Source organism: Sturnira hondurensis, unplaced genomic scaffold (assembly GCF_014824575.4).
Source record: "Sturnira hondurensis isolate 20B ecotype Veracruz unplaced genomic scaffold, ASM1482457v3 Scaffold0010448, whole genome shotgun sequence".
Taxonomy (NCBI): Eukaryota; Metazoa; Chordata; class Mammalia; order Chiroptera; family Phyllostomidae; genus Sturnira; species Sturnira hondurensis.
This window is the reverse complement of record NW_028083079.1, coordinates 1,585,587-1,599,417: the sequence shown is the minus strand read 5'-3', so window position 1 is coordinate 1,599,417 and position 13,831 is coordinate 1,585,587. Positions and strand designations below refer to the sequence as shown.

At 46.8% G+C, this 13,831-nt stretch overlaps 1 protein-coding gene across 7 annotated transcripts in view; it reads left to right on the top strand.

Annotated features, from left to right (window-relative positions):
• Window positions 1–13,831, top strand: part of TNC (tenascin C) — a 94,991-nt gene that overhangs the window by 28,776 nt on the left and 52,384 nt on the right. For 6 of the 7 annotated variants that reach the window (XM_037059139.1, XM_037059140.1, XM_037059142.1 and 3 more), the window contains exons 2-6: window positions 5,123–5,715; window positions 8,207–9,616; window positions 10,827–11,090; window positions 12,116–12,231; window positions 13,152–13,308. In XM_037059139.1, coding sequence (XP_036915034.1) covers window positions 5,259–5,715; window positions 8,207–9,616; window positions 10,827–11,090; window positions 12,116–12,231; window positions 13,152–13,308 — 2,404 coding nt within the window. In that variant the 5' untranslated portion in view covers window positions 5,123–5,258. Of the gene's footprint in view, window positions 1–5,122; window positions 5,716–8,206; window positions 9,617–10,826; window positions 11,091–12,115; window positions 12,232–13,151; window positions 13,309–13,831 lie in introns of those variants that run through there. The other variant, XM_037059145.1, reaches the window with a different exon arrangement.

The following is a 13,831-nucleotide window of genomic DNA, read 5'->3' as shown; positions in this document are numbered from 1 at the left end:
CAGGCAAAATTTGTTACACAGCTTCTGCTACCAGAGCAGAAGAAACATCCTGTTGCCATTGCTGACGACTCGATTCAATGCATCACATCTCATGCAGAGTTTTTTGGTGAAACATCAAATCACCCAGGTGACTCAGTTCCCCTACAGCCCAGATTTGGCACCCTGTGACTTCTGGCTTCTCCAAAAACTAAAATCACCTTTGAAAAGGAAGAGATTTCAGACCATCGATGAGATTCAGGAAAATATGATGGGGCAGCTGGTGGTAATTCTGACAAAGAGTTTTGCGAAGTGTTTTGAACAGTGGAAGAGACACTGGGAGAACTGTGTGAGGTCCCGAGGTGCCGACTTTGAAAAGGACTGAAGCATCATTGTCCTATGTACAATGTTTCTTGTCTCTTGTGTCTTCTTCAATAAATGTCTCTGTTTTTCACAGTACATGACTGGATACTTTCTGGACAGACCTCATATGTATAACCATGTATGAGATGAGGCAAGCGAGACTCAGAGGGGCAAAGAGAATGTCCACAGGTAGCAGCTACTAAATGGAAGAGCTGGATTCTAACACATGTCTATTTCTTCCACATCCAGCTGCTCATCCTCAAAATTGTTTAGACGTCTATAGGACTGAGTTCCTTTAAAAACTCTGGTGACAGTGACCAGAGGAGAGAGGGGAGGGGATTATAGGGGAAAACGGTGAACAGTTTACAGGAACTATTATAAAGTTCCTGTAAAGGGGGGGACTAGGGTGGTGGGGAGGGGTGGGGGGAAAAGACAGAAAACTGTACATGAACAACAATTTTAAAATGTTTAAAAAACAATAAAATTTTTTTAAAATAAATAAAAATAAAAATGAAAACTCTGGAGCAAAGGCATGCAGGGTCAACAGGAAGAAGAGTCACGAGTTATCTTTCATCAGCTCTTCAGGTCCCAGGAGAAAGGAAAGGCAGAGCAGGGCCAGATGTTAGGTGCAGCCAAAGGGGTTTCTAGAGCAGCTCATTTGGGGTTTGATTGAGATGAATCTCCTGAAGATCTAAAGGCTTTAAGGTATAGAGAGAGAAAAAAAAGAGAAAAACTTTTCCACCCCTAGGGCAGGATGTGGGAAAAGGATGCTGACCTGGGGCAAGGTGGAGTTCCTTCAGATTTGAGTACAACAGCCATAAAGACTATTTCCCACTTGTACCTGGGTATGTTTGAACATGTCAGTTGTGGAAATTACAGTGCATATACGTACTTGCTTGTGGGTAGGTGAGTTGCTGGAAAGGACTTCCTAGTCTCCTGGCTCCTCTCTCTGAGGTACTCACCCATTTTCATTAGACAATAATGTTGTAACTTTCTTAGAGACTCACTTTGACCTCTCTGAGCCTCAGTTTCCTCATTTGTACCACGGGCTTAGCGTGACCCAGCAGCTCTCTAAGCCCGTAGTGCTCAACAGAACTTCTGCAACGATGAAAGTGTTTTTTGCCTGCACTGTCTGATATCATAGACACTAGCCATGTCCCTATTAAGTACTTGAAATGGGTAGTACTTGGGTAGTACACTTGAGGATGGAAATTTTAATTGTATTTAATTTTAATTCATTATAATTTTAATAACCACTTGTGCCTGGTGGCTAACCATATTGGACAGCACAGCTCTAGGGCAAAAAAATTCAAAGTTTTTCTCCCTCTTCTTAAGCCCTCTCTCATGGGGAAATTTTTATGGTAATTTTTTCCCTCCAGGTTAATCATGTTTTGAGTAGTTCATAGGAAAGGATACACCTAAAGAGTTTCACAGAAACAATTCACAGCAGTTAATTTGGCTCTAAAAAAATTCTTTTGATAAAGATAGAAAGCGCAGTCTGGTCCACACGTTTATTTTTCTGCATTCAGCAGCAATATGCTGAGACAGGATACAGATGAAGGCAACACACATGGCTTAGAAATAGATACTTTGTCCTGGATATGCGACCCCAACGATCAATGTATTGAGCCCGTCCAAAAGCTGTATCTATTCCTACTGCCTTCCTTTGCAAACATTGATTCATCTGATCCTTTAATCTGTAATCTCACTATAAAGGACAGGTATATAGGTAAATAGAGAGAGAAGAAGGAGGGGGGGAAGAGGAAGAGGATGGGGGTGGGGAAGGGAGGGGAAGGGAAGGGAAGGGAGAGGAGAGGAGAGGAAGGGAAGAGAGAATCTCCCAGGGTATATTTACTGGGAATTCTGAGAGAGAGAAGTCTCTGCTTCACTACATAACTTTTACCCTTGCTTAAAAAAACAAACAAACAACAACAACAAAAAAAAACAGATCTGAATAAGCCAAAGAAGTTTCAAGAGTTAGAAGAAAGAAAATCCTGGAAAATGTATTAAGGTCCATATTTCTTACTACAAATCTTCTCTTTATTGAGCTCTTGCTGCTGCCGAAAGACTGCACCATTCCCATTACACCTTATCTACTACGTACTTTTCGCAACGGTCCTGAGAGGTGCAGATACTGCCTCACTCAAGGAAGAGGAAGTGCTTGAACAGTAACTCAAAACCGAGTTTGTTTGCAAAACCTGTGCTCTTCAACCAACGTGTCTCTTGGCTGCTATTCTAGCACCTTGGAGCTTGCTACACTCTCAGGGAAGCCCTTTCAACTGGATAATTCTAACTAGAAAAATATTTCTCCTGCTGTGCTGAAATTTGTCTCGTCGTAACTAACGCTCTGCTGCACTCTCAACATGCACACACATTGCTGCTCGTTCTGTCCTTTGGGGCCACAGGGACAAGCCCACTCCTGCTTCTGCAGGATTTAGGCATGGTAACCCTGTCCCTCTCAATCTTGGCTTTTTCAACTGCAGGATGAACACACAGGTCCACAATCCTTCCTCCTACAAGATATTTTCTAGACTTCCCATTGCCTGATCATTTGGCATAAAGATAAGAATCTTCTGTGCTTTTTAAAGAGCCTCTGTAGAATTCAAGCTGTTCATTCTGAAATTTTAAATGCCTTACTGCGAGAACATGATCCTTCATGTCTGACCTAAATATCACAAAGTGCAATCTACAGCAATTTCCCTACATCTGTCTTCAAAGGGGTCGTTAATCAGCCACTTGTCTGCATATGGCATTTTTAAAGGTTACTATCTGTACCCTATCTTTTGCCTCTCTGGCGTAAATGTGTCCAGTTCCAGGACATTTATCTTCATGAGATTTATGTCATCACCCTTTAGTGATTTCTGCAGTTCCTTTGTTCTGGATGCAAGTTGCTGTGGAGTTTCGGACAGATTCAATGAGGAGGTCGGTCTTAAGCAAAAGGAGGCCCTGGGCCTAGGTGTAGGCCAGGTTTTGTTCCTAGCAGTGCAACAAAATTGCAGCTACATTTTAACGTGTGTCTACTATGGTCCTCACATGCTGCGCTAATCTGTAATTCCCTCGTGAAGAATTGTGACCCCTACTTTCCAAAGGAAGTCACGGTTTAGAGGGGATAAATAGCTTGCCCCCAGTGACAGCGCTAGTGAGTGGCATTTAAACCCAGTTTTGTCAAATTCCAAAGCTGAGGCATTTTCTACCACGCTGAAGATATAATGGGTCTTTCCCAAAGTACAAAAACATAGCTCAGCCCACCATGAGTCAATGGGAAATACACAGCCCTCAGGAATCCCATTTCCTTCCTCCAGACAATGTAGCATTTGGCTGTGCCGATGCACATCTCTGACATGCACGGTGAAAAATCTTCATTCAGCCCATGCTCTGATCATTATTACTCTAGGCTCATTGCCTTAGAGTCCCAACCAGCAACTCTAATGGCTTTTTAAATGGAAATTTAAGTCATTTAGCAACACACAAAAGTGTTGGCTGAAAGTCCAAAAGCATTTCAAACTGGCCCATGGTTCTTTCTCATTTAAAGAAAAAAAAAAGCTAAGAGTTGATGGGAAGAGGGTGGAAAGAAAGGAAGGGCTTTGTGGAAGGCAGAGACAGCTAAAGCAGTTGCAATAGAGTAGGCAATCAACCAATATTTGTCCACTAAACAAGTAAGATGGACCATGATGGTCTGGGAGAAGAAACATTACTGAGTTCTCCTCTTCATAATAATTTTTATTCACTGGGCTTGCCTATGTCACAGATCCACCAATTCTTAGTTGAAAAACTATGGTAATTTGAATGAAAAAGCATACTCGGAAGTTTTTTGTTTCTTTTTTGCCCATGTTTTATTCTGTTATTGTTTCTGTTCTAAGCAGGGAGTAGAGGCCCTAAGTAGATGTTATATGATAGTTGGTGAAGTACCAAATATGAATATAATTAGGATGTAGTATGGACAGGAAGTTCCTGATTCTATGCACAGCCAGTGCTTTCTAAGTCCCCAGTTCCCTGCTCAGACCTACAGAAATGCTTTTGATTCTATTTCCTCTTTCACCAGCCTTGTCTGGGTTTTGCTGTGACTCTCTGTCATCATGGAAGAGATGACCATTTGGGATCATGTCGATACATTTTACCATTAGGATGCATTTTATCATTGGGAAAAACAAAAGTTGTGAAACCTTTTGTAGGATTAGTAATCCAAATACCATATCTAATTGGCATAAAAAAGTAACTTAGAGTGTTAAAGTCTAATAATAGACATGGGCAAAGGGAAATGTCAACTTGTGAAAAAACAAATAGCCTTCAGTCATTTTCTTGAACTACACCCAGCTCTATTTCCTAGTAAAAGAGGACTATATATGACATCATACCATGTATAGATCATTCCCATATGCATCCAACGCATATTTTAATGAATATTATAACCACCTGAAGTTTAACCTTGTCTTCCTATTTTTGCTCAATAACTTTTCAGCCTCCTTTGACAATCCCCCTGTCCTCTGTTGCCTGATTGCCCCCACCGGTGAAGAGCCATAACACACATGATGAGTAAGGCAACTCAGCAGAGTAAGAACTGCCTCACATGAGCAGGTCTCCTCCGACCTCCCTTTGTATCTGACCCCCTTACTCTTTTAGAGACTCTGGCCTATCAGCACTACAGTGACTACTGAATGAATGCCAAGAGAGCTTCAGATAGAGGAGACACAAAGTAAAAACTCACTTACAATTGCAGATAGTCAATAGAGTCAATTAGCAGAAAATATTACTAAGCTTGTTGCTTTTCTTTATTTACTTGTAGGAGAGAATTCCTCAAGAAGATCAGGAACAGCTGATTTAGACTCAACTCTCTGCTTCCAAGTCCCCATCTCTGCCTGAGAGTGAGACACCTTAGGACCCTAGAACCCGAGCAACATCCAGCCAAACCCACCTCCACCATGGGGGCTGTGACTCGGCTCTTGGCGGGCATCTGCCTAGCTTTCCTTGCCCTCATGGCCGATGGAGGGGTCCTCAAGAGAGTCATCCGGCACAAGCGACAGAGTGGGGTGAACATCACTCTGCCGGAGGAAAACCAGCCTGTGGTGTTTAACCACATCTACAACATCAAGCTGCCTGTGGGGGCCCAGTGCTCTGTGGATCTAGAATCAGCCAGTGGCGAGAAAGAGCTGGCCCCACCGTCAGAGCCCAGGGAAAGCTTCCAGGAGCACACGCTGGACAGGGAAAACCAGATCGTCTTCACCCACCGCATCAACATCCCCCGCCGGGCCTGTGGGTGTGCTGCTGCCCCTGACATCAAGGAGCTCCTGAGCAGACTGGAGGAGCTGGAGAACCTGGTGTCTTCCCTGCGGGAGCAGTGCACCCTGGGAGCAGGCTGCTGTCTCCAGCCCGCCGAAGGTACAAGCTAGGGATGGGCCCAGCCCCTCGCTGCACAATGGGCGAAAGGATGAGCGTGGCAGGATCCACATTAGCCGTTGTTTCCACAGTGGGTTCCTGAGCACACTAGCCCCACAAAGTGTTCATTACAAAGAGATGTTCTGGGCAAATAAAGTAGAGAATGTAACCATCTGTATTCTACTCTTGGTGACAAATGTTTCTCAGAGGAATTTGCAGGCCTCTGAAGTCTTGCTTCAAAAATCCTATTTTACTTTAATTACTAGTTTCTAAAACTTATTGGACCATGAAATGTATACAGTCTGTACCTCAAAACTTATATACACATTAGGAAATTCCTGAGCCAAAGGCCATACTCCGAAAGGTACTGAAATGGCCTCATTACCCCGCCGTACGAATAGGAAACTAAGACCCAGAAGGAGGGTGGGATCCTCAAGGGTCTGACATAAGCGGCCAAGTTAGGACTTCGACCACAGTGTTTCACACCCTGATGCTGCTACACATGCGCGATGCTTCCCACGGCAGCACAAAGCCTGGGAGTTTGAGTAAATGTCCTAGCTGAGTGGCAACAATGAGGATGGTCACCACTGTGGCTGAGCCCCTTTTATGGACACGGCACTGTATTTCATTACCTGACTTAATCCTCCCACCAACCCTCTAAGATGAGTTGGAATAGTCCCATTCTGCAGATGTAAGAACTGAGACACAGAGCAGTTGTCCAGCTGACCCCAAGGGTGATAAGAGACTGGAACTTGGAACACACCTGTGTGCCAGCCCAGCTCCCAGTTTTCCAATACTACCTGTCTGTATTCCTCATAAAGAAGTGTTGCCACTTTGGAATCGTCCTCATCTCCATCCCCTGAAGTTGCTAAAACTGCAGGAGCTTCAAGAGCTTTAAATCAGAGATGAAAATCTCTATTTATACCACTCAGAAAAAAATCACCATAAATTACCAGAACAAATTATTTTAAGAGTAGACCTAATCACTGTAAGTGGAGAATACTAAAGACATGCTCTGGGATTCTAAGGCAAAAAACATTTTTTCTTTATGCACAAATTAGGTTGTCTTCTACCTCTCAACTCCCTGGCAAAATAGATGAGAGTTTACAATAGAATGAATTCTTTAAAAGTGGGTGGAAATAATTGCCTAGAGAATTGCTGTTCAATGGAAATATAACGTGAGCCATCTATGTAACTATAGATTTTCCAGTAGCCAAGTTAAAAAAAATGAAAAGAAACAGATAAGGATAACTTGAAGCATCTATTTTATTTCACTCAACGGAGCTAAAATATCCACGTTTCAGCCTGTAATCCATATAAAAACGATTAAAGGACATGTAACATTCTTCTACGCTAAGCCTTTGGAATTGGAACATGTCAGACACTTCAAGCACATCTCAGTGCAGATCAGCCAGAGTTCAATTGCGCCACACGGGTCCCACGGCTACCATACTACACAGCACAGGTGTAGGTTCTCACTTTTCAAATAAACTTTTTCAAAAAAATTCCCTCCCTGCCTGCTGTCAGAACGGGGATAAAACATATTAATGCAACTGTATTTATGTGCAGAGAAAATGGAGTGAGTTTTATTGCTCCTCCTTGGGTTCCTCAGAGATCACGCCAGTGACTCCTGCGAGTGGAGCTGAAATAGTATACAGACTTTAAAGAGCTGAAGGCATGTCAGCGCCGACCACTCCTCAGACTCCCCACTACAGCCTCTAGGAAAGAGAGGGGGAAAAGATAGAGCCTCGTGAGTTTTGTGGGGGCGGAGCCAAATTGCAAGTTGCGCTGACAGAATTAGAAAGCCACGACTTAACTGTCTCATTTCAGTCACGGAAAATTAGAAAGTTTTGGTCACGTGACCCATATGAGAATGTGAGTCAACCCCAAAAAACCATACAGAGAACATCATGATGAGCACAACAGTCAGCTCCTGATGTCCCCGTCTAACCTCGATAGACCCAGGGAAGTGCTCTTTGGGTCCCACCAGATCGATGAGGAAACTGAGCTCCAGAAAGAGCCTACAGCCCCTCCCAAAAGCAGCGCAGAGGTTCAGTCAAAGAATCAGAACTGGGTTCAGTTCGACAATGATCTCTTGGACGTCTCCTATATGCCTGACCTTGGCCGGACACCAAGGTAGCAACAGAGCCCTACGTAACGTATTCCACAAGGCGGCGATCCATAACTGCCTGCAGATGTGCAACTATGTGAAAATGTGATGAAAACTATGGATTTCTGTCCATTTCCAGGGGTGGAAACAGACAAACACACACATACCTACAAACTTAAGCTCACACTGTCTTTGCATGTAAGTCTACAAATTTCAGAGAGTTCAAGTTAAGAATTCCTACCATCTGATTTCACACACTAAGCTTCTAGTTTTCAAGCCCGATGGGGCCCAAGGGTGCAACCATGCTCTGGCTGAATTTGATTCTGGGTTTCGCAGGTAGGAACCGAGAAATTGAGCTGAGAGCCTCTGTTCTCTTCTCTGCAGGTCGCCTGGACACCCGGCCCTTCTGCAGTGGCCACGGGAACTTCAGCACCGAAGGATGTGGCTGTGTTTGTGAACCTGGCTGGAAAGGCCCCAACTGCTCTGAGCCCGAATGTCCAGGCAACTGCCACCTGCAAGGCCAATGCCTTGACGGGCAGTGCATCTGCGACGAGGGCTTCACCGGAGAAGACTGCAGCCAGCTGGCCTGCCCCAGTGACTGCAATGACCAGGGCAAGTGCACAGATGGGGTCTGCATCTGTTTCGAAGGCTACACCGGCGCTGACTGCAGCCGGGAGGTTTGCCCGGTGCCCTGCAGCAAGGAGCACGGCAGGTGTGTGGACGGCCGGTGTGTGTGCCAGGACGGCTTTGCCGGCGATGACTGCAACGAGCCCCTGTGCCTCAACAACTGCTACAACCGTGGGCGCTGCGTGGAGAACGAGTGTGTGTGTGACGAGGGCTTCACTGGTGAGGACTGCAGTGAGCTGATCTGCCCCAATGACTGTTTCGACCGAGGCCGCTGTGTCAACGGCACCTGCTACTGCGAAGAAGGCTTCGCTGGGGAGGACTGCGGCCAGCTCACCTGCCCGCAGGCCTGCCACGGCCAGGGCCGGTGCGAGGCAGGGCAGTGCGTGTGCCACGAGGGCTTTGCCGGCGTGGACTGCAGCGAGAAGAGGTGTCCTGCTGACTGTCACCACCATGGCCGCTGCACCAACGGGCAGTGTGAGTGTGATGACGGCTTCACGGGAGCTGACTGCAGTGAGCTCCGATGCCCCAACGGCTGTAGCGGCCACGGCCACTGTGTCAATGGGCAGTGTGTGTGTGACGAGGGCTACACTGGGGAGGACTGTGGCCAGCTGCGGTGCCCCAACGACTGCAACAGCCGGGGCCGCTGCATCGAGGGGAAGTGCGTGTGCGAACAAGGCTTCCAGGGCTACGACTGCAGTGAAATGAGCTGTCCCAACGACTGTCACCAGCATGGCCGCTGCGTGAATGGCATGTGTGTCTGTGACGACGGCTACACGGGCGAGGACTGCCGGGATCTGCGGTGCCCCAAGGACTGCAGCCACCGGGGCCGCTGTGTGGAGGGGCAGTGCGTGTGTGAGGACGGCTTCACCGGCCGCGACTGTGCGGAACTCTCCTGTCCCAGCGACTGCCACGGCCAAGGCCGCTGCGTGAACGGGCAGTGTGTCTGCCACGAGGGCTTCATGGGCAAAGACTGCAAGGAGCGAAAGTGTCCCAGCGACTGCCATGGCCGGGGCCACTGCGTGGACGGCCAGTGTGTCTGCCACGAGGGCTTCACCGGCCCTGACTGTGGGCAGCGCTCCTGCCCCAGTGACTGCAGTAACTTGGGACAGTGCGTGGCAGGCCGCTGCATCTGCAACGAAGGCTACACCGGGGAAGACTGCTCGGAGGGTGAGTACCAGGGCTCACACTAGCAAGATAAGGCCACAACGCCGGGTATGTGTTGGAGAACTAAGTGTTATCTTAAAACACACGCACACAAACTCTTTGAAGGGGCTCTGGTTATTCAACTCTTACAGGGCTACCTATTTGAGTCTAAGAGGCTCAGAGAGGTCATGGAATTGTCCCAAGGACACACAGCAAATACATCGCAGAGCTGACATTTGAGTCTGCCTAATTCATCCGCACTGAGTTTGACAGTGCTAGTAGCCAGTATGAAGTAGATGAAATGACAACCTCCCTCTTGCTAAGCATCAACCTCCTTTCCTACTTCCCACTGACATTGAACTAGATCCCTCTATTTGGCTGGAAGTAAAAATTCAGCTAAATTAAATGGGCAGTGAGATTACATAAAACAAATTGTTTTACATGCACGCTCAGCTAAAGACTGAATGCTGACCACTTATGAAGCAGGCCTGTCTCTTAATTCATCTTTTCTGTGCTGTCTTTGATCCCAAGGAAGGTGAGCTCCTTAAAGGAGAACTACCCCTGCAGTTAGCACAGGCATGGTCTGCAGTAACTGCGCAGTAAACATTGCTTGAGTGACATGTTCATGCTTAATAAGGACCTTCTTTGTACTTCCCTCACCCACCCAAGTTATGATTGTCCTGATGGAGAATTGCTACCTTGATGAATACTAATGGTAGATAAGAATAAATATATGGCTCTGTGTTTATGTGGCCAAGGCAGAGAAGCCAGGTGGGAGGAACCCCAGGCTGGCAGGGAGATGTGAGTCCAAATTTGATGAGATGTGCTGAGCTGGGCAGGTCCCTCTACCTCAATCACATCTAGAAAGTGAAAAAGTTGGGCCAGGGGAGCCTAAAACACCCTCCCAGGCTTGAAGTGCAGAGCATGGAGCTAAGGTCAGGCTGCCCCTTCTTATGCAAATGGCCTGAATCTGAACCAGGGTCCAGGGGATGGAGAAGTCAGAGGAAACAGGTCCCAAAAAACCCTCGAGGCCACACAGCTGACCTGGAACTTCAGCCTCATGGCAGTGGATGGCCACCAAAGCTTTTAGAGATGGGTCACAGCAGTCATTCCTTCATGAGTTCTGCATTTTGGAAGATGGAAGCTAGATTTCAGGCCTCTGTGGACTGCCAGTGGAGGACAGAATTTATGGGGTACATTACTGACCTCAGCTGTCCTTTCTTATTCCCATCAGTGTCCCCTCCCAAAGACCTCATTGTGACTGAAGTGACAGAAGAGACTGTAAACGTGGCCTGGGAGAATGAGATGCGGGTCACAGAGTACCTGGTTATGTATACGCCCACCCACGTGGACGGCCTGGAAATGCAGTTCCGGGTCCCCGGGGACCAGACGTCCGCCACCATCCGGGAGTTGGAGCCTGGTGTCGAGTACTTTATCCGAGTGTTTGCCATCCTGGAGAACAAGAAGAGCATTCCCGTCAGCGCCAGGGTGGCCACTTGTGAGTGGGCAGAACCGCCCTTGGCGGCCTCCATTGCCCCCCTCGCCCAGTGCACAGCTGTTGCCATGAGTCATCACCTTGCCTTTGACCTCCAAACGCCACAGCTGTCCTTTCATAGTTACATCAGTTAAGGCCCTGGCATCCAGTGAAGCCCACTGAATGTTTTCTTAAAGAAACTCCTCATATGCTAACTCATTTAAGTCCCCATAACCCTGTAAAATAGGAGCTATTGTTAATCCATTTTACAGATGAGGAGACTGAGATTCTGTGATTATCTCATCCCAAATCACACAGTTAATAAGTGGCAGAGATGGGGTTTGAACCCTCACAGTCTGGTTGCAGATTTATGCTCCTAAATGCCTGATTCTACTACTATATTCCTATGCAGCTCACTGTCTATGTACATATTTTAACAGTGGAAACACAGGGTTCAAATTTTTCCTTTAAGAGTCCAACATCAGTATAATTTTCTTCATACCTGAAAAGCAAGTTGGGCTAGAAAGTGGTCTTTTTTTGTTTAATTGTAATAACATTGGCTGCCATGTTAAACTCATGCTCCACACCAGGGATATGCCCAGCAGTCTACGTGCAATATATCACTCATTCCCAGTACATTCCCAAGGAGCAGGCATGCTTACCTCCTTCTCTCAAGAAACTGAAGTTTGGGGAATTTTGTGCAATATGCCCAGGTACACAACATTTGTCATTGAAGAACTTAAATTCTAGCCCAAGTCTGTCTGATTCAAAAGCCAGGAGTTTATATTATGAATCCTCAGATATGTGTACATATTGGGTTTAACCATATGAAACTGCCAAAAATTAATCATATGGTTTGTCCTAATACTCCTTTCACACTGCCTCACAGTAGACAGCATCCCAGAAGAGCCCTTGAATAGACTCCAGCTCAGATGGTCAGCCCTTGACCGTGGCAAACACCAACCGCCTGGGGTTCAGTGGAGCAGGGCTGTGTCGCCTCTACCATGCACATTGCCATCCTTACCTCCTCTCTGTGCTTTCCCTGACAGACTTGCCTGCACCTGAAGGCCTCAAATTCAAGTCCATCAAGGAGACATCTGTGGAAGTGGAGTGGGACCCTCTGGACATTGCTTTTGAAACGTGGGAGATCATCTTCCGGAATATGGTAGGGAGCACAAAGCAGCAGGCATGCAAGAATCTAAAAGGTGGTCAAAGGCCACTGCAGACTCCTATACCAACTTTAGTTCCTCAGCTTTTGGTGAGGGGCAAGGCTGTAATTGGCCCTTGTGTGTTTGCATATACATTTTGAGTGACTTTAAAAAGTCAATACACATAACACTTAGGGCTGGGAGCCTAGACCAGGGGCATCAAACTCATTTTCCCTGGGGGCCATATCAGCCTCACGGTTGCCTCCAAAGGGCCGAATGTAACTTTAGGACTGTATAAATATAACTACTCCTTAACTAGGAGCATGAGCTCGGCACTGCCCGAGGTAGAAACTAGGTGCCGAGCCACATAAAACAAGGTGGAGGGCCGGATTTGGTCCACAGGCCTTGTGTTGACACCTATGGCCTAGACAAAGAGACGTTAATCTCTAGGTTTCAATTATTTCTCATAGTCTTGAAAATCTCTACTCAGAGGCAAAGAAGAGAGGAAATAGTCTCTGTCTCAAAATGCCTCTGGGCCTAAAGTACAAGTGAAGCAGGGTAGTAGGTTCCTGAGTTCAAGCCCAGGCTCTGCCACTAACTAGCTATGTGACTATGGGACAATCACCTGACTTCTGTGATGCTGGCTTATTCCGTCAGAAAAGAGAGTAAGCCCGTGGCTCCCGAACTGCTTTGGCTCTCACATTCTGTCACTCGACTTGAGTGTCAGAGGGGTGAGCCAGGAAGTTTATGAAGGAAACACACTTGAGAAATGTCTTTATCATTTCTGTATACTGAGCACCTACCAGACTGATATGTAAGTGCTTAGTGGATAGAAGAAAGAATAAAAGAGGATTGCATGAATGTGAAGTGAATAAATTGTATGAGTGAAGAGGCTGGAACCTTTCAGAGGTCTTACCAGGGGACCTCTACCTTTCAGAATAAAGAAGATGAGGAAGAGATCACCAAAAGTCTGAGAAGGCCAGAGACCACATACCGGCAAACAGGCCTGGCTCCTGGACAGGAATATGAGATATCGCTGCACATCGTGAAAAACAACACTCGGGGCCCAGGCCTAAGGAAGGTGACGACCACCCGTGAGTATCGCCTTTAATGTCACCGACACCATGACAAAGCTGACAGTAACTCATAGGATTTCTGGTTAATGACACGCCCTCTTCCTAGCGCTTGCATCAATTAGCTTTTGCTACGGAAAAACCAAGCCCAGATCTTAGTGGCTTAAAACAATAATTCTACCCATTGATGATTTGCGGTTGGGCTCAACTGGACAGGTTTTGTGTTCTTGACTGAGCTCACGTAGGCACCTGTGTGGGCTGAGGGCTGGTGGGTCCAGGACGGCTTCATCCAGGGTGATGCCTTTCTGCCCCTCTGGTTCCTCAGCCTCCAGGATGCTACCCCGGCCCTGCTCTTACAGTGGCTCACCAGGTTGAAAACTGGCATTCCTTCCATCAGAGCAAGTCTCAAGGCCAGTCCAGGTGTAAAGGGTAGGGAAACAGGTCCATCTCTTGAGGGGCGGAGCTTCCACCTGGTATTGCACAGCGGCCAGGATACAGGAAAACTGAGGCCACTGCAAACAATCTACCACATCATCTAATGTAT